Source organism: Anas acuta, chromosome 3 (genome assembly GCF_963932015.1).
Source record: "Anas acuta chromosome 3, bAnaAcu1.1, whole genome shotgun sequence".
NCBI classification, from domain to species: domain Eukaryota; kingdom Metazoa; phylum Chordata; class Aves; order Anseriformes; family Anatidae; genus Anas; species Anas acuta.
This window is the reverse complement of record NC_088981.1, coordinates 59,609,739-59,637,706: the sequence shown is the minus strand read 5'-3', so window position 1 is coordinate 59,637,706 and position 27,968 is coordinate 59,609,739. Positions and strand designations below refer to the sequence as shown.

General features: G+C 43.6%; 1 protein-coding gene across 1 annotated transcript; it reads right to left on the bottom strand.

Annotated features, from left to right (window-relative positions):
• Positions 1-317: 317 nt before the first annotated feature.
• On the bottom strand, positions 318-27,895 carry SLC2A12 (solute carrier family 2 member 12). Its single transcript, XM_068677362.1, has 5 exons — positions 27,558-27,895; positions 19,494-20,816; positions 4,195-4,317; positions 1,711-1,843; positions 318-606 (listed from the first exon to the last, which is right to left on the bottom strand). The coding sequence occupies exons 1-5, from the start codon at positions 27,673-27,675 to the stop codon at positions 510-512; spliced, it is 1,794 nt and encodes a 597-aa protein (XP_068533463.1). The 5' UTR covers positions 27,676-27,895; the 3' UTR covers positions 318-509.
• Between the last annotated feature and the right edge of the window lie 73 nt (positions 27,896-27,968).

The window sequence follows — 27,968 nt, the reverse complement described above, 5'->3', positions numbered from 1 at the left end:
CCTTTACACTCCACATCTGTCCATTTCTGCTCCACGGTGTTGACTTCCTTCATGTATGCACAGAGCTGTTAACCTTTTTCAGCCCCTTTTTCTTTAGGCTAAACTGACCAGTCTTTGGCAGCACCCTCCTAAAAGACAGACAGGCTCTTCCTTCTCCGTGGCAACCCAGCAGCTCTTTGCACCTCTGAGCTCTTGCTGAGTACGGACAACAAGAATTGTGCACAACATTTTGGTTTCTGGTCACCTGCTGTGTGCCAGGGGCGAGGAGCCTCAGGGGAGGGATTCTGGTTCAAAACAGACAGAGCCCGACATTCTGCTGTGTTATAAACTACAACAATCTTTAATGTTGGCTGTAAACTGCCACCGACAGAAGCTTTACTAAGAAATGAAAGAGATTATCCTGTGTATAGCGAAGATACCATGTACCCCATCATAGTGTCAGCATTTATTATTATTTTTTTTTTGTCTGGGATCAGTCTTTTGTTGAGGGCTGCCCTGGCTGCCCCAGCCTAGTAGAACTGCTCTTTCTCTCCCTTGGCGAGTTCCACCGGCACCAGCTTCTCCCTGCGCTGGCCCACCCAGCACAGCGGGGTCTTTGCGTATTTCCTGGAGAAGAAAAGGAAAAATCGAGACAGATTACAAATTTCCACTTAGTGCAAGGGGCAGAGCGTTCGCCCACCGCCTCGGGCTCGGCTGTCGGTCAGGACAGCAGCCCTCCAAAGCCCACAAAACCCCACAACAAAACCCCACAGCAGCCGCGGCCCCCAGGCCCTGGCTCCGGGCCGCCCGCCCGCCAGGCGGCGCTGCCGCCCTCGCTCCGGCCTCGGGGCGCCGCCGCCGGGAGGCCCGGCCAGGAAAGGCCCCGGCTCCGGGCCTGCTCCGGGGGGGCGGCCCTGGGGTATGGGGGGGTCCCTGAGGAGCCGGGCTGGCCCCATCGCCAATGTTTTTGACCTGTAGTTTTCTTTAGCTTTTTATGCTGGAGACTTCTGAGGCTAGTCCAAAAAAGCAGGGCGTATAGGAGAGTGCTGCGTTTTAAACAGCAGGGATGTGTCGTCTTAATGTATTTTAATGGTTAAAAACAACTGGAAAGGATGGGAAAGGGTTGACACCTGCATTTGGAGGTGGTGAATGCTGCTGCTGTTGAACATAAACGAGTGGAGTCAAGTCACACAAAAATAGCCAGACTGGGTTGTGCGGAGCGGCACCCGGCACCCATCGCCACCACCCTCTCACTGCTGGTACCCTTTCCATTTGGAGAGGTGGGGACACAAAACACGCTGGAAGGACTCTTACTGTCCAGAGCCACAGGGCTCAGCAAACACACAAAAAATTCCCCATCTAAAACAGCTGTCAAAGCTCACATGGAGTCTTGAAGTACTGGACATAGGGTCTCTCTCCTTCCCTTTTCCTGCCCACAAGCTGAGACACAGCCCAAAGAGGAGAGCAGCATCCCCTTCCCTCTAGGAATGCCAGTCAGCAAACGTGCTGTGGAGTCAAGCACTCAGTAGTGATGCTGGACACCACCATCACTTTGGGGCTGGTCCTTCAGTAACAGTAAAATGTTTGGCCACAGAGACCAGCGTGTGTAAGCTTGAGCCTTGGGAGAGCGTGATTTTACCCAAAATACCAACTTGTTTTCCTGTTAGTGCACAGCACTGAGCGGCTTTGTCTCCCTGACACCACAGGGACACAGACATGCTTGGTACTTACTCTTTAGCCAGTTCCATGGATATTTGCTCCAAAGAGCATCCTTTCGTCTCTGGTATAAACACAATAACAAAAGCCAGGGACGCTAGGCTCATTACTGTGTAAATAAAACACACCCAGGACAAGCCAATAAGCTCTATAAAGGAAGAAAAAAAAAATATTTAATTTTCAATTATTTTTTTTCCTGCTGCCATAATTGTTTAGGACACAGCCCCTAAATCACAGGGGAAGTTAGAAAGAAGTTGGGCCTTCTCTTGTCCCTTTTATTTGTGCCAGGGTATAATTTGAAAAAGAAAAATTCTTTTGCTTTTTCTAATAGTCCTTATGAAAGAAAACTGAGGAGCCCACACTGACCCATTTAGCATAAACCCATTGATTTATTTTGTTTGCTGTCACTTTGGATGAAAACTGAGCAGCCATTGTTGCTGTTTCATGTGAGGGCACCAGGGGTCACAAGCGCCTTGAAATTCCACCCGTGTCTGGTTTTGTTCTTTCATGGAGCAAAAAGGGCATTTTTTCACACTGCAGCAGTTGTCTCCAGTTAATCCTCCCAGCCTGTCAGTTCCCAGGATTTCCACTGCAAGCAGTGGGTTCTGCATCAGAAAGTGGCCGAAGACTTAACACCTAATGGGGCCAGCCAAGGACTCGTGGGTTTTTGGGTCTATGGGGGCAGACAGGTCCTCAGCCTGACAGGATGGACTCGGCTGCCACTGTCATGTACTTGGACAGTCCAGTGTGTGTAGGCTGCTGCAGCTCCCTTAGTTTTCTCCCCTGCTAAAACTAAGCCAGAAAATTGAGACATTTGCCAGTTGTGCCATGCGCTAAAAAATGCAGCTGAAGCTGCTCTTCTAGTCAGTGTCTTCCACATCTTGTACCTGCTGACGACAATAACTACCACCTAAATTTGCTTGAAGACAGAATTTCCAATTCTGCCTTTCTGCTACAGACTAGGAACTTATATTAGCTTGAAGTTACACTTTCATAAATCCAGATTAGATCCAGCTAAGCCAGTGGAGTTACTGTGGATTTGCATTCATTGTAACTGAGACCAGAGCAACAGCTAGGTGTACATTAACAAGCAATGCTGCATGACAGGAGGGGACCTTCAGGTCAAACAGCTGATGCTAAGGACACCAGGTGTGCACTGTCTTTTTTCTGGGGATGTTTCCTTAGCTCTGGTCTGTCCCAAGGACTGAACAAGTGTTGGCAACTGGAGAGCATTCATGGTTCATTTTCCAGCTTGTTTTTTTACAAAAGCAGTTCAGGGCTACTCTGCGATGCAAACCAAAGTGTGGTGAGTGGGGACAGCTGGAAGATTTGCTTCTGAGGGGGACCCTGGATCTAGCTAAATTACTAGAGTGGACACAGTGAATTTGACCTGGCATATTTTGTCCTAATTTTTATCAAGAAATAAATTATCTTTCTCCCCCAAAAATGCCAATATGAAGCCTATTTTAGTCATAGATCACAGTATTAAATAATCCATCTCAAAGTATGTATACCAGAGTGAAATCACCTGAACTCTTTGTGGGTCTGATAACAATTGCTTGTCTGCCTCTGCCTCTGTTGCTGAGTAACACAGAGCTAAAGAAACCCTGGAAATTCAGTGCCCTTATCTATTTTGACATTCATCACATTTTCTTCAGAGTTACATTGAAAACCGAAATTTGCAAAACTAGAAAACACTATTTGCCAATCAATGAATTTCAAAGCTGGTATTTAACCTTTTTCCCTGTTTATCTTTAGTTTATAAATTTTCCATGGTAGTCTGCTTTCTCAAATTAAAACACAAAACATTTTTACCTTCCAGAAATACCTTTTTCTGAATGAAAATTTCTTGAAGAAAGGACAATCCTCCAAAATGGATTGATTGCTATGGGATAGTCTTTTTTTCCCCCGGGGGAGGGGGGGGGAAAAAACAAAACACTGATCCAAAAAGCTGTGATGGATCTGAACCAACAGAACTTCCACTGACTTCAGAAGGAGCAGGACTAAATCCTAAATACTGTGTATTTTCAATTTAGTAATGAAATGTTGTTTTTAAATGTTGGGGTTCCCAGCCCACAGGGCTGATCCTCCAGGTGCTCTGATAGCATTAGTCCCTGTCACGATCCCTTCCTCTCCCTGCACCCTTAGAAGCCCTGGCACAGATGCATGGCAAGCACACAAGGTATAAGGAAGCCAAGCAGTCCAGAGCTGCTTGCCAGCCTAGCCACACACACCACAGGGGGGTGAAGGGGAGAAGGGGCTTCCACTAATCACAACTGCATTGCTGTAGGGTCCATGGGAGAGGCAGAATTGGTAGCGCAGACTCAGTAAGGTGTGGAGGAGGCAGTGAAGTGATACCAACAAATGGCACCTGAGCAGGTCTCTGCGTTTAGCGCCTGGGACACCATGGCTGCAATTTTAGCAGTGCTGTTCGCATAGGGGAGGTTTGTCATGGACATGAAGAGAATGTCAGCTCAGGAGGACACAGAGAAATCTTACCAGTGACAGTCAAAAACGTCAAGGAGATGAGGAGGTTTATTCCCCAGTTCATGCTGGATGTCAAAGCCATGGCCCGTCCTCTGATCCCGCCAGGGAAAATTTCACTCAGGACCAGCCAAGACACTGAAATGGAAGAAAAAGTATAAAATATCTTGAAAAGGATGGCTTTCCTTGCTGTACATTCAGGTGGGTTCAGATGGAGCTGCCTGGCAGGATAAGGCGGTTTTGGGGAGGTATGAGTGGGCCCAGCCCCCTGAGGCCCACCCTGAGCAGTGCCAGCACCAGGACATCGATCGTTCCCTTCCAGCATGGACCTAACCCGGGAAATGTGAAAGGCCTGGGGGAGGTGAGCCTTGACAGCACGTCTGCAGATGAAAGGGAGTGCCAGCTGAATAGCTCTCCAGTAACATAATGCTGATGGGGCTGGGGCAGCAAACCAAAGTACTCCTGGGCCTCTGAGCAGTGCTGGCTGTTTATGCCACCTTATAAATCAACCCACCGTGCCAAGGCACGTCTGCTGTTCCAGCTCTCTGCTACATATTAATGGGATCACTGAGGGATAAATGAAGACAGAGGTCCTGAGTTTTGGCTCCTTCATGTCACACCACACCACAGGTGACCTCAGTGCTGGTGTTTCTAGTCCACAAAAGCAAATTTGGTCACGTAGAGCTGGCTGGGTAGCTACCTCGATAACAAGAGCAAGAAAAAAAAAAAAAAAGACCCTGCATTTCTATGCTATTCCTGGTTATTAGGACAAAGAAACCAACTAACACATCTCCTCTAATTCATAAACACAATTAATTAGCAAGAAGTTGCTCTGTGGAGAGGTTGTGGGCTAGCAGACAACCAGCACATTAGCAAAGAAGTGCATGTGGATGAACTGCATCTTCAGGCCCTTGGGCATTATAGATTGGTCCTGTGTGATACTGTTTCAGCAAGATAAGTGTTCCTGCAAGATAACAGATGGGAGGTTCCTCAGGACACATGCACTGGGCAGTGAAGTTACACTGTAAAACTGGACCCTGTATGGCCATCTGTCATGTTGAATTATCCGTTCGGGGGCATATAGGGTTCCTGTGTGACTGTACTGGTGAGGGTAAGAAAGAAGCTGACCCAGGGTAAGAAAGAGCTGACCCAGGGTTTTTGTTTCTTTGTTTCTTTCTTTTTTGTTTTTGTTTCCTCATTATAATGAGGTTCCCACCCACACTGGGAGACCTGGCAATGTGGTGATGTTAGTCCATAAGCAGGAGTGAGAATCAAGACCACAGTGCGTGCCAGCTTGATGCTGTTGCACATGGCCCAGTGGCACGCAGTCATCACACACAAATAGCTGTAGAGAGGTCTCTTTTTATCTGACTTGGATCACAGCAAATTTAATACACTTGCTGCTAACAAGGCAGACTTTCCACTAAATAAATGCTTTAGGCATATTCTGTGTTGTCTCTACACAGGATGGAAAAAAGAAAGTAAAAGAAAAAGAAAAGAAGTAAAACTGGCTTCAGAGGGAGGTATTCTTCTAGTCCTGTTCCTGGGGACGGCATGTGGCTGAAATATATGACGCTGCACCATCTCCAATACCACACACTTTTGCAAGGACAGACTGTCCCTTTCAGGATAAATCTGATTTGTCTAGGGGGTTGAAACACAGTGTTTTCCTGTTAACAAACCCAAATACTTGAGCATCTGCATCAGCCACAGTAGTGTTTAGCTGCTATTATTTCAACCAGCTATGTAGTCCAGACAGACCTCGCCAACGTACCGGGTCTGTTCTTCATGTCTGCTAATGGTATCTGCTTCCTCTGGCATGCCCCTGACCTCTGCTTGCCTGGCTAAGAGTGGAAAGGATTTTTCCCCTCAAAGAAATAGCAGTTGTAGAAATCTGACACTTATTACATTATGTTTATCCCTTTTCCCAAGCTGAGGCAGCGATAACGATCGATTCTTTGCTTTTAGCACCTCTCTGGGATTGTTTTTATTATCTGTACCATTGCCAAAAAGCAGCAGCTGCTGTAGGTACAGAAGGGATGTGGCTTTCTCTTGGGAAGCCAGGAACTAGGCTCAGGCTCCCATTCACAATGACTGCTGCTACCCTGTGCACGCTGTCCTGCGGAAATTTAACCTGCATGCTCCCAAAGTCACTGCAAGGAGAACTAGGTGCTCCGCCTCCACCAACCTAAGCAGCTACATTTTACAGAGGAAATCAGCCCAACCTTGAAAACAGGGTCCAAATAATGTCCTGCCACCACTGCAACCGCCTCTCTGTCTGCTGTGTAATCTAATATTATTGCAGAAGGACTGCAGGAGCAGCCACACTGCACACACGCGATAGTTTACGGTGTCTGCTTTGGCAGCCCTTGGCTGCTGTTCATGGAATGGATGGGGGAAGAGCTGGTGCCTTCCAGTTCAAGTGGGGGTAAGAAATGAGGCTAAGGGCTCAGCATCAGACCCTGTGCTAATTTCAACACCCACGGGATCTGTTCAGGCAGTGGCTGCAGGTAGCACTCACCCTTACTGATGTGTAGGGAATTGTATGTTGACAGCAGTTAAGAGAAATTGTACAGCTGAACCGTCTTTTATTATGGCAAAATCTGGAGAAGAAAAGCCACCCACTGCATACACAGATGTAGTTAATTCAAAGAAAATTTTGCTCTGGATCAGAAAGTGGTCAACTGTTTGAGGAAGTATTACAGAAACTCGATGCACTGAAATACCTTGTCCAGATAAGGAAGAACAGAGGATTCAGGTATACCAACAAACACTTGGCCAGGAGAGTGACATTCACCTCTAAACAAAGTCAAGGGGACACTAAAGGAATAAGGAGCAGAAGTAGTTCAAGATGTAACTCTCTCAAAGATGCTCTGTAATATTGCTCTCCAGTACTTAAGGGGGGCCTACAGGAAAGCTGGGGAGGGACTCTGTTTCAGGGAATATAGTGATAGGACAACGAGCAATGGCTTTAAACTAAAAGAGGATAGATTTAGATTAGATATGAAGAAGAAATTCTTTACTCTGAGGGTGGTGAGTCACTGGCACAGGCTGCCCAGAGAAGCTGTGGATGCCCTGTCCCTGGAGGTGTCCAAGGCCAGGCTGGATGGGGCTTTGGGCAACCTGGTCTGGTGGGAGGTGTCCCTGGAACGAGATAGTCTTTAAGGTCCCTTCCAGCCCAAGCCATTCTGTGATTCTATAATTCTATGAATATTGACTATACCATTTCAAATCCAGTACTGTTGTAGGAATGGAAGATCAAAGACTACCATAATATTTTGTTTCAAAAATGGAACGGTACTAGAATCAGCATGATCTCTGTAAGTAAATTACCAGGACAGTCAGGGTAACTGCTGTAGTGACAGTATGGAGAATGCTTAAGTTACCTGATTAGAAGCTTAATAGATATATACAACCAAATAAAAGAAATAGCACAGCACAGTTAAAAAATTGAGTGAATCAGCAACTGAGTGATTCATTGCATTTAACAAGACACAAACCAAGAGAAGCTAAGTGGTTTGAGCAGGGACATTTGTTAGATGGGAGGATGTACTTCTTCAGACAATGCATATTTCAGCTCTAGAGCTCACCTTCACAGGATGCTTCAGATGTGAAAAGCAGTAATGAGATAAAATGATGAAATGTTGGATGTTAAAACATTATTTCTCTGTATGTGTGGAAAAGGATCCATCAAGGACTATTAAACAACAATAGAAAAAAATCTCAACATTTTTCTTGAAGTCCGTTAACTAGCCAGAAGGACACGCTGTGCACGCAACATGTGCTTTCCCTCATGTATTTTTCTCTCAACATCTGCTACTGGCTACTGTTGGAGACAGGGTAACAGATTGGGTGGCCTTTTTCTTTGAGCCAAAATGGGCAGTTTAATGAGCTTTATATTTGGGTCTTAAGGAAAGAGGTACCTCAAACCCTCATGTGATCTCTTCTTTATGCAGTAAATAAAATAATAATAATAATAATAATAATAATAATAATAATAATAATAATAATAATAATAATAACAATAATAATAATAACAATAATAATAATAAATCACAGACATATCACAGAAGCAGAAACATCTGAGAACATCTGAGAAATACTGTGAGCTTGAGGGTACTCAACATTCAAGTAAGGTACATGAATGAAAAATGTCCTTGTTTTGACCTCATTCCTGCCAGGAGGCAGAAGCAAATTGGAAGCTGCTCAGCAGCTCTCATTAATGAAATATTAGATTCTCTTGCTATTCATTTGCTGCTTAGCATTTTTTTCCTTTCCTGTACCTGTATTGTGTGAGAGCAAGTTCCTTGTGGTGAGATTTAGAAGCAGCTGTTAGAATAGTTGAAAGAATTCAAGTTGCTGAGGTACAAACTCTGGGAAGAGATTAAGTGGGTTTATGGCTTAGGAAAGAAGTAGGTAAAAGTACATAGTACGTAAGTCTTTGAAAGGAGAGGACTGGGTTGTTAGCAACAAGAGGTCCAAGGGAAGACGAGGAAGGGATTATCCCACCAGCAATGCAGGCAGACCCTCTAAGAACGCATAACAAATTAATAAACCTGAGAAAGGATGAAAGCAAGCAACTGCAAAGCTGCCACAAGAAGAAGGAATGCAAAGGACATGGCTTCACCGAGGCCATGTTTTTTTTTCCAGGCTTATCGCACACACACACCGGATTTTTCAAGTACCTGGTTTCTGGACTGAAATTCTGCCCACAGTTTTTTTGCCAGAGGTCAAAGCAAACAATCCCAACCGGCCTTAAAAATCAATGCCTCCATTTAATAAAAGCCATTTGTCTCTCTGGCACTGCCAGAGAGATGTGAGAGTGAAGTGGCTGCTCAAAGTTAGTAACTGATGGATATGGAGAGAATGCAAGCCTGCATTACTTTGGAGAGCAGGTGAGTGGCCAGCAGAGGGTTTGCTTGCTTGCAGAGGGTTAAGTCAGATCTCAGGTTGTGTGTGTGCACATGAAAAGGAGCTGAAGGCTTCTACTGCTGAGAGATAGGGCACTCGGCAGAAGCCTCAGCTGACCTCATGCCTCTGGCTCTATCTGACAACAAGTACCTCACCCTATGGCTTTTGAGGTGCTTGAAAGTTTGATTATTGCTCCTCTCTGAGCAGCTTTACAACTCTGGTTGCAATATGCCTGACACAACGGATGATCCAAAAGGAGCTGATGTGGTGTGGCAATGCTTAAGGTTTTTTTTCTTCTGGTATACTACATTTTTGTTTCTAATGGTTAACCCTTCAGGCTGACTCCCTGAAGTAAAACAAGTTAAGACAAGTGGGATTTCATCCTTTTATCTCCAAGGATGTAGTAAAGTACATAAAAATAGTTATCCACAGTTCAAACTATTTGCATCACTAACAGACAGGCCGAACACTTGCATGTGCCTCTTCTAAGAAGCCTCACGGCAGGACAGGGAATTCACCCTTCACTTATGACTCCTCCAGTTCATGTTCAAGCCACAGGAAGGTTTTGGGGGAAGAGACCTCATTTGTGAGACCAATGCACTGCCTCCTTCCACTCTTGTCTGGGGCATTTGAAGAGGAGGGCAGTGAGATATGCATCATTTCTGATTTTCCCCAGGCATCCTTCCCCCAAAACCTCTTTTTCAATAGTTCAATATATTCTTAAGTCTATTTTCAGTGACCTTCAATTACTGTCCACTTACTTTCATGTTGAAAGAATGGACACGAACAAGAAGTTTTCTTGTATCGGTGATTCCCACTTGAATGATTGCTGGGCAAGAACTGAGAGAAGTATAAAGGTGTAAGAGTAACAGAATTGTCTCAGTGAAAGTGATTTGGGGTCCATCTTGCCCAACAACAGCACTCAGCAGCAAATATATCAGAAGCAATATCAGAAGCATGCATCATTACTGTAGATAGATAATAATATATTTATCTTCACCTCTTTTCAGGTCCCCTAACAGAAGCTGATTTAAACTGATACACAAGAAGACAGTTCTGTTTGCAAATGGATTTCACAGGCACTGTCTCTGTCTCCCATCCGCTGTTGTGTAGGCACTCATACTTACCCATCAGGACAGAGCAACTTTCAGGGCAAGCAGAAGGGAAAGAAGAGAGAGAAAAAGGGAAAAATGAAAACAGGCCTTCAAGGGAGAACATGCTTGACTACATAAATCACATATTGTCATTCAAAATGGCCTTTTAATTAAAACCTGCAGTGTGTATTGCTGTTTGTAGGTGTTTATTTGTTCAGAATATTGAATCTAGGATAATCCTCTCAGGCATTTGCCGAGGAATGACTGAGGAAGCCAGAGGCTCTAATCCACGAGGAAATTGTGCATGAATTAGTTCTGATTATAACATATTTCACTTCTAAAAAGTATGGAGATGAGAAACTACTCATTTGGGGTGGGGTAAATGAACCTGTTTTTCCAGTATCAAGGGCCCATGTGGGGCCTTGAGGGGGTGCACAACAGAAAAGAGCTGTTGGGACACCGCGACTAGGGGCAATTTAAGCCTTTACTCTTGCAAAATAGAGATTTGTGCACATACTCCAGAAAGTTCCAACTGGAAAGGGTAAATAGCCTTGTAAAACAGCAATTTTTTAGTGAGAGGACTGCTGTGATCCATTTTTTTTTAGATCCATTTAAGTCCCTCACTGTTCACTGCTGCTCAGGCTTTGCTTTGGTTTGTGCTGGCAGGAGGTGGCAAGGAGGGGGTTTCACCCACCCACCGCAAGGTGTCTTTCAGTTCAACTTCATTCATAAGAGCACAATTTTCTATGCTTGGAGTTGATTTTTGAAGGCAACAGAAAGTGGGTGCCTCTTTGTGTCCCTCTTCTCTTTAAGAAAATCTTCCTGGTTTTCCTCCCAGAGCTCAGTGTGACACGGAAACTCAAGTGCCTAAGCAAAAAAACATCCCCTAACTTCATGCAATGACTTTCCTACCTGGCCATCCCCTCTGCACTTTGGCTGCCAATCTCCACCTTCCCCAGCAGTGCCAGTAAGCTACATGATTGCATGTTTTTCACTTTCCAGTATATATATATATATTTGATACTTTAAAAGGCTTGTTTTAGTTTGATGATCTCTACAAGTGAAATGAAATGCTGTCTTTGCACTTGAAGTCCTCTAACAGTTCTAGTTTTTGCATGAAGCTGGTCAAAAATCAGGTTTCCTCTAAAAAAAATTCCTCCAAGCCCTCTCTCCAAAAGTAAGCTGGTGTTATGAAACTCGACATATGCCCTATAAACTTTTTCACAGATCTCATTGTCACAGTGCTCTTCCCTGCAAGAACATGCTCAAGGAAAATTACTATAAAATCCTTCATTATCTTTGATATGATTATCAAAGGCCATTATTATTTACCAAATGCTTAAATGTAACACTTGACCTACAACATGAGAAGGGCAAATTCGGCTCATGATAGGCAGCCTCAATTAGCATATGAAAACAAATACAAGATGGTATGCGAGATCCACTTGACAATGAACCACTTTGCTGAAGAAAATGCCCCTGTGGAACAAACAGGGATTGTTAGGTTCAATTACTGGTTAGTGTCACAACAATACTCATTATGTGATTTTTTAAAGTGGGTCTTCTTGAAGTAGAGCACTTCATTTTAGCCAGAAGCTACTAACTAATCTGAATTGAAAAGGTATTTCATAAGTATAGCTAATTTTAAGCACTGAAGCCACTCCTCTTAAGTCAAGTAGTTCCTTTGTGTCAATAGGCTTATTAGCATACAGCCATTAGCAGAGATGTATCTGTATAATCAGAGCACCAAGATCAGAATATTGGCTCCAATCACTGTTTAAGTCCAGCAGAGTATGCTGAAAGCCAGGGAGCCATCCATTACGGAGGCATGGGAAGCCTCGGTGTTGAACAAGGCTACTCTGCTTCTTGCAAAATGGAGCTCTGAAATAATTAGGGAGAAAACTCTTGCTGGCATTTCCATGTCTCATCACTGCAAAAACATCTTTGCCTTATTATAACATTTTTTACACTTAAAAAAGCCTCCCAAATCTGTAGATCCTATCAAGGTAGATAAGAGTAACCTATTTGGCTGATACTTTAGAGGACATCTCCTACAAGTTGAAATCCTACAACTCAGCATCCAACTATCCAAAAATATCTTAAACTGGGTCACGTTTCACTTCTACTAATCATACCATGAAAACACAAGCTGATTCCTGAGTGAAGTGACTTGCTAACAAGGGGCTGCAGATAAACCTTGTCCAGGACAAGGTGATAGGACGAGTGGGCAATTCACAATCCTTTCTTTATTCTTCATTTTGTCACGCCTTGTCTTTCTGCTGCAGCTTAGTGCAGACAGTGTGTGAAATAAAGGCCACACAAGGCACCATTTGAATAGCCCGGGAATAATGAGCCAGATAAATGCTAGAAGTGTCATAGTCAAACCACATGTATGCATGCATCCAGTGATGATTCAGCACAAATGCAGAGTGCTAGGAGTCTTGTCTTAAAATAAAGAATCCAAGTTCATTTTTAATTAGCAAAAATAAGACTTTCTGTAGTGATTTGCAGTGAAACATGCCCATTTCCCAGGCTTATTTTTCTGGTTCAGATCCAAGAAAGCATTTAAGCACTTGTGTATTTTGAGCACTTAATTTAATCCCCACCACTATCTCCTTTTCCAGAGTAAACCACAGAACAGTGTAAAATTGATGCTGCTCATTTATACGAAATTTAAGGCCAGGCCAGAGCTGCTCTGCAAACTGTAGAAGCTCGAAAATAAAGCATTGCAAACAACTGTCATGCGAGGCAATGCCGAGCATGAATGCCTGTTAACATCAAATTTATGTGCACTATAAACTAATACAATAACCACATGTTTTGTAGAAGCCTGAAATATTGTTTTAATGACAGAAATATTGATGTGAATTCTAGTCGTCCCTACCTTTTACCAGTGCTTTCCATGTTAGCGTAAGGCCATATGGCTTAGAAAGCAGAAGGACTAAAAACTAAATCCACTGACAGAATTTCCATACTGACAGTTCTCTTTCCCATAAGGTTTTCCAGTTTCTGGTAGGGCATTTGATGACCAAGAGTAAGTCCAGGAGCATTTTGTTGCAGAGAAAAAACAGTCCTATGCGGTCTGGCTCAAATGGGTGACAGGAGATACAACCTCTGTGATCAAGTACCTGGGCTGTTCAGTGTCATATGTGAAACCAGCTCTTTCTAGGTTTCTTACAGATGCATTTAGTGACTGAAGAGAAAGACATAGAAAATGTTCTGCATTTAACCATGCTAATGAATCATTCTTTACCTCAGGTAGCCAATTAATCTATGAATCACAGTGGCAAAGTCCAGTAGACTATGTTTGCTTTCAGCATGATTCTCTGGGCTTTCAGAAAATGTTCCAGGTCTGGGTTTTGGCTTGCTTAGTCTGATAAAATGCATAGAGAAAGACTGCCACATAAGATTGCATAAGGAGAGTGATAGGTTGAAAGAGGGACTTGGTTCCTTCATCACCTCCACAGATTTCACTTTTCTTGCAAACCCTTGAATTTTCATCATTCTTCCACCTTCCCTACTGTCCCCAACACAGGTATAAAAGTTTGCATTTGGATGACGTCAACAACTCACAACAAAATATAGACACAACAGGCAGTTTTCACATGGGAAAGCCATCGCAAATTCTAATTTAGCTTCCTGATCGCCCTAAGCCCCCTCAGTAGCCACTGAGGAAAGGAAGGCTGCTCCAAATGGCAGGTCAGATAGCAGGGCTCTGAAAGCCCCCATAGGTGGGGAGAATATTTCCTTCTGTTGATTTTCTGTGGAGCCTGTCTCTCACGTTGGTTAAATGTGTAAGTCTAAGCGTATTGAAACATATGTTCCATTTTAGGTAAAAATTAGCTCAGTTTTAAAGCATCCATTCAAGCTGATATAAATTTAACTCTTGATATACTCAGTACGTCAAATCTGCCCAGATTTAAACTCAGAACAGGCATCTGTCGATCCGAATTAGGATTTAATCAGTAAATATTTGCTTCTATGATTTGTCCTCAACAGGGGCTTGTCTTCACTGCAGTCCCCATGTGAGTTTTGTTCCTCATGGGGCTGACAGCCCCACACAGAAAGCTGCCACTGCAATGAGATGGTGCATCTCAGCAGGGCTTGCCAGAAAGCGTGGTCACTGCTCCCTCTTAGCGAGGGGCACACGCCAGGGGACATGAAATCACAGTTCCTCCTATGGGAGGAAGTTCATTAGTGTTAAACTAGGAACTCAAGGGCATCTTGGTGGCTTGCCATCTTTCCCCGCCCTAGGATCACATGGGTGCTCAAACTCTGGTCCCACACATCTCAGATTTAACTTATTCCACTCTTTAACAGGTCTTAATCAATACCATAGTACTGCTAGTCCTACAAGCATGTACTTACAGGGGCTGGGCTTTGATGGGACTATAAGAGAGATGAAGAAAAGCAAGGTTTCCGTAAGTTCTAAATCCTCCCACATGAGCCCATTATGCATTTATTTGTCCATCACAGAACTATATACATATATTTAGATTTTATATCTATCTAGATGGATATATATATCTTTTTTTTTTTATGCCAAGCCCCATTCCTCCAGATGCAGGCACTGATCCCTGCTGGGAGTGTGGCATCCACAGCTGCGTGTGTGCTGGGTGGGCTTTCAGTGTTCAGGGTCAGGGCATCCCAGCAGCTCTGAGAAGTCTCCCGGAAGAGGATCCTGTGATGGCCTCCAGGAAAACTGCTCTGAGAGTTCAGCCTCTGGTTCCAGAGAACTGCACAAAGCTGCCTGCTGCTCAGGGACATGCAGTAACACATCATTTTCTGCCATGGGTCCACAAAGAGATAAATACCTATGGACTTTATGCATCTAAATGGTTTTGAGGATGGCTTCTGTCAAAAAAAAATGCCCCTCAGTCCTACGTGTAAAGTACTTTCACTGATTTCCACACTCTCAGCATGAACGTCGGGGATGTCAGCGGAGCTGATGCAATTTGCACCATCAGATTATCCTGACATTCATTGGCCAGCTGCCTAAATAACTTTGCAGTTGTACAGAAATGTGTTCTAAGGACTGACAGAGGAGGAAGAAAAAACTCTTTTGAACAAGGCACCAATGCCATAGACTCAATCCAAATGCATGCATTCAACATCCCTCTCTCAATAAAAGTGTTCCCCTTTCCATGGTTAAAAAAAAAAAAATCCCTGTGATCTGCATGGATCTCTTCCCTTGAACTGCATGCAGGACTCCTGTGTTATATGTGAAGAGATACCTGAGATTTGTAAAGAAACCACTGGGAGGTCCTGATTTGCTCTTATATTTTTTCTGCTAGAACAAATTCAAGCCTGAGAAACAGATGCCCTTTGGGTCCAGTCTGTGTTAGTGCTGAGTGAGTTCCTTCCGGGCCCTGGACTTGTTGGAGCCCCTCTGATATTTGTTGGATGGAGAGGATTAGTTCCAGAGCACACTGCATTCCTGTATTAATGTGCTACATCTCTCTTTCAACAGCTCATTGGTGAGGTCACCCAGTGCCAAAACCCTGGGCTTATGCTTGCAAAGACCTCCATTGATATATAGGAAAACATGGAAGCAAGTTGTCCATGCATGAGTGATATTTAGCTTTTGATTCTAATGATGCAAAAGGAACAGATCATCTGACACCCAAATCTGAATTTTCATTGAGTCACTGAGGGAAGCATCAGGGTTCTGGCCACCTGCTCTGTTTCAGAAAGGCTGAAGGTGCTCTACAGTTCTTAAGCAAGACAACTCTCTTGCATATGCTCCATCTGACTCCAAGAGTCCCACATTTACAGACTTATTTTGGAAAATAAGTCTGATACTCCAAGAGTTTGGCTCTCCTGGTTTCTGCATTTTGGTATGTTCCACCATACAGTGGTGATCCACGAAGGAGGTGACACTTCTTTATAAGAAAGGACCACTATTTTTGCCCTCCCCCCAAGTGTTTTGAGCAGACAACCTGCAAATGAGATACTCTGCAACTATTTCAGTTAATTCTGTGCCATTTAGTGAATGGTTATATGTGGGCCTGGCCCTGACTAGAAGAATTTCTCTGTGTTTTCTTTATGTTAAACAAATTTTCAGGGCCACACCTAGCTTCAGTGACGCACTGGTGATCTACTTCCACACTGTACTCATGCCATTTGCCTGCACTCACTGCTCCTTGTGCAAGGCATGGCAAGGCTGTTTCTGTGAGGCTGACTTCTTGTGGCCCCAGCAAGCCTCTTTGCAAACACTCGCTGGATGCAGCACAGAGCCCTTCGTGTTCCTCGCCCTTCATGTAGCAGCCAGATTGAGATTTCTCATGGGCTCCACAGATATCTTTCCCTACTGAGAAAAATTCATCCTCGTGTCACTTTTCTGATATAAAGCAAAGGTAACTCAAGACAAAGATGTGTGTCAAGTGAGTCCCCTGTGCTAGTAACACAGGAGGTGCTCCTGGAGGTGCCTGGAGGTGCTCCTGCAAACACCACTGGAGAAACAGCATGTGCTGTTCTGCGGCATGATGCAATACTCATTTGTTGCACCTACAAAATGTCCTTATGATGGCGTGAAATTGAGTGTGAACAAGCAGTTGGATCACATTTCATCAAACATAATTAATCCATAACAGAGCAACAGAAATGCTCCTTTTATCTTGCCTAGGGGTTGATGATATAAACACAGAGCACCCCTGAATCAAAAAAAGTAACTAAACAGATGCTCACCTGCCTGTGAATTCTTTTGTAATGCAGAAATGGTTTTTATCGCTCACGGTCTGTTTTTGAGCACTCATCAGCATGCTGCCTGAGTGCTTTGATAAATGGCAATAAATATATTTAGCATATCTTTGGTTCATTAAAAAATCTATCTACTTAATGTAATTTGGAAGCAAAGGAGGAATCGTGGAAAAATGTAACATTTACGAATGCCAGCTGTGCAAATCTGGATTGCAACTAGCTCTTTGACTAGAATCCCCCCCAGAAAAAGGAAAGAAAATAAAAGGAAAAAAATAATTTATAAAAAGAGCTCAGACTGCAAGCTCTGCCCTATGAAGAGTGTGCCATTTACCTAATGGTGCTGCACAGGCTCTCCTTTATCCCTGCAAAACATCATGCTGGAAGGACTCAAAATAAAGTGGTTGAATTTGTTCCAGAAGCGGCCCAGTGGAGAGGAGGGGAAGAACAAGAACCTCTCTGCAGTTTGTCCAGAAGAGCCTGATGGGACCTTTAGATCACAAACAGACACATCCCCAACACTGCTGCCACCTGAGCCAGCAGAACAGGCAGATGTAGCACAGAGCAGGAGACGTGAGCACTGAAAATACAACTGTGCTTGGTTTCAGTGCTTCTGTCCCCAGGCATCGCCTGGCTGTGGTGGGCGGTGAGCGCTGGAAGCAGCGCTGTAACCCCGATGCCTCCTCTCTCTGCAGAGCAGACAATGGCAACTGGTCTGGTCCAGACCACAGACCAGATTTAGAGATGAATAACATAAACATGTTAAAACTGTTTATTTTATATAGGCGAAGGGGCCCACTTATTCCTTGCACTAAGAAAGGCACACTGAGGATAAGAAATCTGGGCTTTTAAAATACATTCAAGGATTTGGACTCCAAGCAACAGATGTTGAAGGCTGAATATGAGAAACAAACCAAAACCTCCTTCCCAACCCTGACTGTCCAACCACAAGAGATCCTTTGCAGATTCCAACAACTTCTTGATTTTCTTACCCTTGTGTTTTCTATGCATTGCCAGTTTTAAATGAATACTGTATTTTTAAATTCAGGGAATTGTCTTGCAAGTGTGTGTTTGTGTTTTGAAATACCTGTATTTCTCCTGGCCCTGGCCTTCACTTGCTAAGCAGATGCATCATGGCTTAATTGCACATGATTTTAACAAGCTGCAGCCGAGATGGTGCCTGTTTTTCCCCATTTGCTGTTTGAGACTTTCTTGACTTGTGCTTTCAGTCAAGAAAGAGGTCAGAGAACAAACACGGGCCTCAAAGACTTCTCAGATTAGCCTGGCACACACCTTGGTTTCCATAGCCCCCAAGGAAGCAGACATTGTTATCACTAGCGTCACATCGGGCCTGCCCAAATGACCAGGAGCACATTTACGGCCAGGTCAACAGGAAAGCTGATTTCAGCAAGAGCCCAAAACTTCAGTCCAAACCTGAAGCAGTGCTCCTGCCCTGAGGGTCATTAACTGTGCTTTTGAAACACCCAAGGAAAAGCTAAAGTAACATTTTCTTTTCAGGGCTGCACCCCTAGTTTTGGACTTGTGTCACTGAAAGCAGAATCTAGCTCCAAGATGGTCTGCAAGGGAGGAAACAATGCTGCAATAACACAGCCGAGCTTGCTGCCCTGGCAATGGATGTTTATCTCACGCAGCTCTCCCAGTGAGCAATGTTTAAAATAAATACTGCAGGGGAGAGTTGCTGTTAGTGCAATTGTTGGGCTTTATTCTTGTGGAAGCTTTTCATCATAATAGTGCAGCAGGAGTACAGGGTGTTTGCAAGTCAAGTTTGAGCCAGGGCACAAGAGCACATGAAGTCAGTTAATAAATAATGGACTCTGTGCAGGTGCTTTTTGCAATGTGGCTTAAAAAAATCAACCCCTTCAAAGTACAGTAATATGCAAGTGCTATTAAAGCAAAACAAAACAAAACAAAATGAAGGGATTTAGTTCCTAGTGCCTGGGAATGGCAGAAATGTTCTCCTCAGGAGAAGTGTCTCCTCAGCAAGTGTGACAGCAGCTGCAACAGTGCCTCCATTGCACAGTGACTCTCCTTCATGTTCTTCCATTTCATAGAAGCACGGGTAGTGATGATGATGACGATACTTACGTTTGCTCATGAACTATGACGCTTTATATTCCCTAACTGTATCTGAAGTCTGTTATACAGTCTGGGGGCCAGATCCTCAACAGGACTCAGGCACGCTGCCGTTCTGTGGATTTAATGATGTTTTACCATGCAGAGGTCGAGAGCTCATCATAATCTTGGATTTATGGGTTAGCAGCAGCAAATGCCTACATCTTCACTTTCCCTGTGTAACAACACTACAGAACACAAAAAGGAAAAATACGCAGGAGCCCTGTAACTTTGCTGGACAAAGCTCACACCAGTTTCTGACCTCACTGGAGGTGAACAGTTAATTTCACTGAACTGAAGGGAGATAAGACCATTGACCTTAAATGGTCAGGACCTCTTCCCAAAAAGTACACCTTGGGCCCACCAGGACAGTCTGTGATAATGCCGATGCGTATTAGCAGAAAACACTGTCATCCCAGCACTTAATTCACTTTTAAGTAAATCATTCCAAAGAATTAGAAAAAAAAAAGAAATACTTACTTGGTCCAAGACCTATGGAAAAGGCAGCAACATAAACAAGCAGGCTGGCCAGTGAGAGCCATTTCAGGACAACGGGAACCTCCCCACTTTCTGTGTGAGATGCCATCATGCTTTTGCCTTCTGCCAGGGTAGTCCTGTTCAGTTCTCCTGTCGTGGCAACATCAGAGTTTCTCTGTGTGTCGAAGGAGAGTCTTTCTGGTGAAGTCATACTAGAGAAGAGGTCCTTGAGACTCCCATTGGTGACACCAGTGAGGTTTCCTGGTCTCTGGAGGTAGGAATCCTCTGGAGACTGGCTTTTACAGACACTGGTGAAGTTCACGTGTATGTTATGGTTCACTAAGCCCATTGTGACCAATGACACTGCCATAACAGAAGAGCCAATACACAGAAAAGTTTTACTTCCAACTTGATCCACAAAAAACGTGGCTGGGACTGTGCTGACCACTTTAACCACTCCAACTCCAGTAGAAGCCAAACTGGCGGCCTCATTGCTCTGGAACCCAACTGACTTCAAAACAGTTGATGCATAGAATAAAATGTTGGGTTGCCCAGTTGTTTGCACAAAAAAGACTAGTGTGAGCCCCACCAACATTCGGGCCCTCATGTTGTTCTTTGAACGAAACAGGTCCAAGAAACTATACTGATGTTCGTCTTTCAGGGAAGACTTGATCAAAGTGAGTTCTTTAGTAGCATCTGAAGTTTCCCGTAGTCTCTCCAGTATTTTTCTTGCGGCTTCATCATTATTTTTCATGACAAGAAACCGAGGACTTGGAGGAAGAAAATACATCGCAATAGCCTGCAAGGCACCTAATGGAATCACAAGGCCAAACATATACTTCCAGCCGTGAGATACGCTGGCAAATGCATAGTTTGAAATATAGGCAAAGAGAATGCCTATCACAATCATGAGTTCATTCAATGATACGAGAAGGCCTCTTCTGTGCTGTGGGGCAATCTCAGCAATATATACACATGTCGCGATTGATGATAATGATATGGAAATACCTATGGCAATCCGTCCCACAATAAGTATCCCATACGATTCATAGGGTAGTAAAATCAGACTTCCCAACACAAGTAAAGAAGATGCAATAATTATTGCAAACCTCCTTCCAAATCTGTCTATCAGGAATCCACCTGTAAGGGATGCAAATAAGGCGCCAAAAAGAAGGGAACTTACAACAATTTCTTGCTCTTTGCAAGAGAGTGCTAATATGCTGCTCATCTGAAGAAGTGCTCCAGAGATAAGGCCTAACTCATAACCCATCAGAAGTCCACTTACAGCAGCAATGGCAGAAGATAGAAATGTAAATGTTCCACAGCCTGAAATAAGAGAGAAAAAGAAATTGATAGTGTGATTTCTGCAACATTCTGACAACCAGTAATAATTTTTTTTGGTATACCAGCCCTAACAATGTTTCGTTGCTTTTAGGCAGAAGTTAGGTACATACAAACCCAGCAGCAGTGGCTATATACAATGCTGTTTTTTAAAAGAGTATATATATATATATATATATATATATATATATATATATATATATAATTATTAGTATTAGTATTATTAATACTTATTATAATTATTAGTATTTATATATATAAAATATCTTTATATAATGTTTAGTTCATGTGATTGCATATCATAATAATTAATGTTTTTAGTTTCCTCATCTTCCTAAACAAAAGTCAATAGGATTTTGGTTGTGCCCTAAATAATTAGACCTTCTACTGCAGAATATTATTGCAAAAGGCAGTATTGACAGTGTAACCTTCTGGTAAGAAAGCAATTTTTGCCTTGAGGCATTCTCAGGGTTTTTCATGTAATGAGTTGAGGGACTCTTGTCCACCCAACCAGTCTACTATGGGCAATGAAAGCAATAATTTTCCAGCCAAATTGCTTCAACCTTGATTTCAATCAGTAGTATGATAACCCCTCACCACTTACTTTGCTTCATCTGAAGATGCCATGATGGCTGCTGGTACCAGTGATTTCTTTTTCTTTGCCGTATTAAAACATATGCTCTGACAAACAGGCTGATCCAGACAGCCAAGATATTTGAGGGAAACAAATCTTTAAGGTACAAATTTCTGAACTATCTGGGCTTTGCTCATCAGTCATCTCAGATTTTTTGGAATATCAGGATCAGATATTTTGCATAGTTTAGGTCAGCCACAATGTCAGGAATAAAAAACAGATGGTGAAAACCTAAACCAAATGGAGATTATATGCCTTTGAACATCCACTTTAAAATAAACTCATTTTATGCAACTATGATACATTGTTTATTGTTACAAGATAGATTTAACTGATCCTGTTCTACTAACTGTGAAGCCTTTTGCACCCTAAACTTTGAGGAATATTTAGTTTGTTATTGTTGGTCTTGTTCATTCTCCCAGTGTGATTTTCCTCTCACCATGATGTTGGCTGCAACACAGCTAGGAGAAGAGTAAACTGACTTCTGATTTCCTGCTTAGCTGGAGAGATAGCATGTGTCTGAGGAGAGGTAGCTTTTGCAGCATAACAGAGTCCATACTTCAGTTAATTCTCCTGCAGCAAGTATTTTCCAGCTTGGCTGGAAAGTGGTATACAGCCCAACAGAAAATTAAGCATAGACTGTTTATTTTTAGTTTATTTTTCTAAGGCATTAAGGCTCTCTGATCATGCTGACTGCCTGAAAGTACCTTGCCAGTAACTTTTGAGCACATTGGCGAGGATCAGTCCCATTTAAGAGAGGATATTGCATTTCTGAAGAAAACCAGGCAAGGGGAGGCGCAGAGCGGCCTAACAGGATATCTGTACTACTAAAACAAACAATGCCAGAGCCCAGGCCCCGACCCTGGAAGGGAGCCATGTATCCAACTGCATTGTTGGCATGGTGTCTGGCATGATTTTGCCCCACGTCACCTCGCGCTCTGCTGACAATTCCTGGACACGGCCTGGCTGGTGGCACAAGGCCACCGTCACACCCTGCAGCCAGCCTACAGGAGGCCAGGTTATTTCGGAGGGCAGCAGAGCTTAGCTCTTAGTGTGGGCATAAGCCATCCCTCCAGGGCCAGAGGATATGTGTAAACCCATTAAAGACGGGTGTTGCCTATCAGCTCTCCTGCTTGACCCTCGGTTTGCTCTCTTTGAGCCAGGCAGCAGCCCCATGTTATTGAGCACTCCCAGTACGCCTCAGCCCACACTGCCCCTTGCACTAGGCTGGCGGGCAGGCCACAGATGGCAAGAGACCTGTGAAAGACACACGGTTGTGTATGTGGCTGAGCATGGCACTTGTTTTAAACAGAGGTTAGTACGTGGGTTATGGCAAGGTACACATGCAATATTTGTTTTATCATTGCAAAAACTAATTCTCCCTCCCCTTTCTATTTTTGACGTGCCTGGTTGCTGTGTATTACTAGCTCTGGAAAATGTACACTTCCAATAAACCCTGACCAAAAAATCAGAGATGATGATACAACACTGTTGTATTACTTTTATCACAGTGTTCTGCCCAGACTTCTGCTCAGTGTTGATACCAGTGCTTGCTTGGATAGCCCTGCATTTTCATCATTGACACATTTAACCTAAGTTGTTGGATTAATCTGTATATTATGAAGCCAAAAGAGACCATTGTAGTCATCTGGTCTGATACTCATGAACAGCACAACATAACCCTTTGGACACATTTAAATGTATTTTTATTTGAAATAGGTCATTAAAAATATTAAGCTTTGATTTAGAAAATGCTAGTGGTTGAAAACCAATGACTCTAAATCGTACATTGTGACAATGGTTAATTGCTTTTATTTCAAATTATCTATAATTTATTTCTAGACCTGATTTCTGCAGCCTTGACTTCCAGTCATCAGATCTCACTCTCCATTTGCCTGCATGTAGCTTTGTTCACTGAGTACAAAATTATAGCCTGTCATCAAGTCATCGCACAGATGTCTCCTGGATAAACTACTTAGCCTGTGAGTCTTTACAAGTTTACCAGTCCCTTAAGTATTCAAAGCTTTGTTCTCTGAACTCTCTCCAGATTATCAATTTTAATAAATTGGGAACTGGATCCAGTGCTGCTGTAGTGGTTGCACAGTGCCAAATTGGAGTTTTCAATTCTTGTCCTGCTCCTGGTGGAGATTTCGCTCAGTACCGATCAAATGATTGTCAGAGCAGTGTACAGGAGCTCACTTTCAGCTAGTTACTCTCCAGGACAACCCATTTCTTCTATGACCAAGTTCTTTCCAAGGCACTCAGTGTGTTTTCTTTGGATATGACCTAACCTTTTATATCCTAACCAGGAATTAAAGTTACTTGGCGTTTGGCTGTGTTAAAACACATAGGGCGTGTTCAAGTTTCCTAACTGAGAGAAAGGCAGCATCTCTAGATTTTTTCTGTAACCATTTGCAGAAAGTAGGTACTTCTAGATATTTGAAATGGGTCAGATGCCTATTTCTCTTCATTGACTATAAAAGGAATCTGTGTTGCTTGCTCAGATGCAGATGTCTAAAGTTAGCTGAGAGGAACCCCAGACATGATATTTGCTTGCAGTCAACAGGCCGAGCCATCCTAAGTTCATTCAACCAGTAATATATCTCATTTATTAACCACCTATTACCTTTATCACCCTCAAATCCTCTAGGTAACTAAGAAAAAAGTTAAATAACAATGGGACAAAAACTTTAAGGACACAGCCTGGGCTGTGTCTCCTATTTTTGCTCTGAGCTCTGTGTCCTGCACAGCTTTTAATTTTTTAAATGTGCAACTGCCAGTTTGGTATGGTTCCAGTTTCTTACTCAAAATGACAGTGGCAATTCAAATATCTTAAAGGAGTCTGCCACCAGCACTGTTCCTTATAACCCAGACTCTCCTCTCCCCAGCCCATGGTCCTCAGAGCAATGCAATGGAGGTGATTATTTATTTTTAATCAGAGAGACTCTACAAGCTGGGGGTGGAGCTTCGATACCTGGAATTTGCTAGGGAAGCACTCAAGGACATATATACTTTTTGCATCTCCAAGTGCAGCACCTTGACAGATGTCTTCATGTTTGTATTTTACTGGATCAGCTGGTACCCTTGTTGGTCTGCTGGTGACACATGCCCACAGTGGTATAGAAGTAGCTGCAGGCTGTATTTAAAGAGGACCCCTGAGTGCAAAGCAGGTTCTGCTGTAATGCAGAGGGAGACAGATTTTCTTCCTGCAATGATGGCAACAGACTCAGCAGCTAACTTGTCATTCCCAGGCATTATTCTGCTGAGAAACAGTTTTATATCACTAGGAGGTTTTGCTGTAACTGGTGTACCTAAGACCTGCCTGCTCAAAACTGCCTGATAAGTTAAGCCCTGAAAACTCTGCTCAGTTTTACTTTGTGGTCTTCCTCCAGACAAAGTTCTCTTTGACTTCAGCATGTTTTGCTTTAACAATTCAAGATAAAGCATACTGCAGTAGTTGTACTCACAGTCCTTTTAAGTGTCGTTTTTAATGAAGTTGCTGGCAGTTCATATGCATTAAAAAAAAAAAAAAAAAAAGTTTCTTAAAATATATATTCCTCTTATTTTTATAAGATGCCTGCAAAATACATGGCAGTGTGCAACCCAAGGGAACAAACTATTTTAATGATGGCTTCCAGAGAAATTTCTCCTTCTGCCTGCAACAAACCCCATGGCTGACGAGTGCATGGCTGGTATGTGACAAGTGATTGGAAAGTCTATTATTTAGTTTCTCCATGTAAACAAAATGGTTTTTCATAACTGTTACTCAGGTCAAAAGCAGCACGACTTGGCAAACAAACTTATCTTCAAGAACGTTTGCTGGAAATGTTTATTCTTTGTTCCTGAAAAGGAGAGCAAGAGCAGTTGCAGTATAGCAGTGTACTGCTGATGGGACTGGATGGGGCCAAGCTAGTAAGGGTGTGTTCCTTTCTATTTACTTTCAAGAACATATTTGGGAAAATGCAGCCTTTCTGAAGGTGAAATACTTGCTCTGCACATGCGCTTCATGAGCATTACGGATAAATGATCTGTGCCAGGAAAGATTTGCCAGCAGTTCAAGCTGGGAAACAATGCTCTTTCCCCCTTGCATGTGCAGAAGAGCTGTGAGAGATGTCTGCTCTTTTCAAATCCTCATGACAGCATGATGTTCCACATCAGTCCAGATACTGAGGTTTCTTTGGTGCAGTTTTCCCTTTCCTTCTTTCAAGAGAACATGATGTATATAGAAAAACGTACTGAGTTGGAGCAGGGGGAGATTACTTCTTTATGTAATCTGTGCAAATGCATCTATTTTACTAGGAGGGGAATTCACAATCTCTTCCTGCATGGTGCCTTCTTCTGTTGACTTCAGTGTAATTTGAGGTGAGAAATTTCTCAAGTTGGGATGGAAAGACATTGTCTTTCAGGAAGAGAGAATATGTTTTTTAAATCCTTAGGGATTCTTTGATATATTTAGACATTTGGAAGGTGAAATCAAGCTCTGTCAATCCTTGGTTAATAAGCACAGGTGAGAAAATAATGATAAGTTGGGTTCACTGCATAGATTTGAATCTGCAACACAGATGATTATCCTCTTTTCAGAATAGCTCTTTGACAAACATGACTCCTGCCATCCAAGTATGAAAGGCCAACCCAAAGCAAACATTTTGTAAACGGAGCTAGAAAAAAAAGGCAGAAGGAAACTAATGTATCACACATTCTCCTGCATCTGAATTCCTGCAATGGTGGGAGGTATTGTGTACTTTATGTACCATAAGTCTGATTAATGTATCGTGTAATATTGAGACTTCATGAACAAAAATGTCCTGGAATTGATGGAAAGATAGGGCAATGCAGAGCCTGGGCAGAGCCAGCCAGGCCATCTCTCCACCTCTCAGCACTCTGCCATGCATTTTCATTATGTCAACAGGCAGTCTGGCCCTTCATTACATTAAATGGTTTCTAGGCTTTGTTTTGTTATTTTGCAGTAAGAATCAACAGCTTCTCTTAATTCCTAGCAATGTGACTGCATTTCTCAGGTTACGCTTTAATTTCTGAGGGTAAAGCCAAGTGTGTAACTTGCACATACTCTTCTAATTGTAGCCGTCGCACTACAGCGCTTTGCTGCCTGTTTATTGTAACTGCCGTGCTTCCCTTTGATAACGCCATCCTGTAGCAATCTGCACTGCTCCCCCATACCCTTAGGTAATGTTAAATATGTCTGCACACCAACTGCCTTTCTGTTCTTCATTAACCTCTGCTTCCTCTGCTCCCAGGTGTCAGCAGATGTTTCTGGACTGATCGTTACTGCACTCTGACAAAGGATTTGTGCCTGTGCTATCTAAGCATGCACTGGTTAGTCAGTTCATTCATTTTTACGTGAACAAAACTTTCTCAGGACATCACAGTAATTTCTGGCTTGCAACAACACTTTCCTGTTTGGGCACAGCTATCTTGTGGGTGAGAAACATCACATTTGTGTGTCATTTTCATTTGATCTTATTGCCAGTAGAAAGGACCCGAGTTGCAAAACCACACTGTAACTTAAAAACGCTGGCTGGGGGTGACAGCAAAAGTGAAGAGATATGAAATCTAGCTTTAGCACTCAAAAATCATTTCAGAAGAAATTCTGCCGTTGATCTCTCCATGTGTCAGCACAGAAACCCTGCTCCCTCACGAAATGCTAGAGTAGAAGAGACAGCAGGGAGTCCCTGTGCCCCCACCCCAAAAATTGCCCCAGTATGAGCAGGTGCCCTGCTCACATGGCCTCCTTGGACTTCAGTCCCTAGGGCTGAATCGAGCACACAAGGGTTGGAGCACTGCTCTTATCCCAGGTGCGGCGGGTTCTCTGTTCAGGTGGCTGATCTGCGTGAAGGAAAAGATTTACACCACAGACAACCCATGCACGAAAGGTGGGCCTTGAGGGAAAAGTATCACGTCTGCCCTGATGCAAGACTAAAGCTGTCGTTCCCCTATTTGCCCTCTCACTCTGTGGGAAACCGAGGCAGTGTGTATGCCCGCAGTCCGCGGGTCGTGCTGCGTGGTTTTCCCACATCCACACCAGCTGCACGCTGCTGCTCGGCAGCACCCAGCCCCCGGCCCCACCACCTTACCTGCTGCAGCCGGCAGCTGGCGGAGGCGCCTGCTGCCTCTGCTGCCCTCCTCATCCTCCCCTGCTCCCATCTTCTGGCACTGCTGGCCCAGGTCCTCTGCACTCTGCCCGGGTACCATCACCGCTCCAGCGCCCTGCTTCGCACCTTGGCCACGGGTCCCTCAGAGCGCAGCCCTCCTGCCCCGGCCAGCCAGGGCAGCCCGGCTTATTTTCCTCATGGCAACAAGTTGCTGAAGCTGGCTGAAACCAAATGCGAACCGCAAAGTGGTTTGTGAACAACTTTGTTGCTATTTCAGAAGGCTTTGCCCTTTCCAGTGACACAGGCTGTTGCTATTCTTGGGAGCCTATTGCAGGCGAGGGGAGGGCCGTCTGTCGGAAGTATTGCCCTTGCCTTTAACAAATAGTTGGAGAC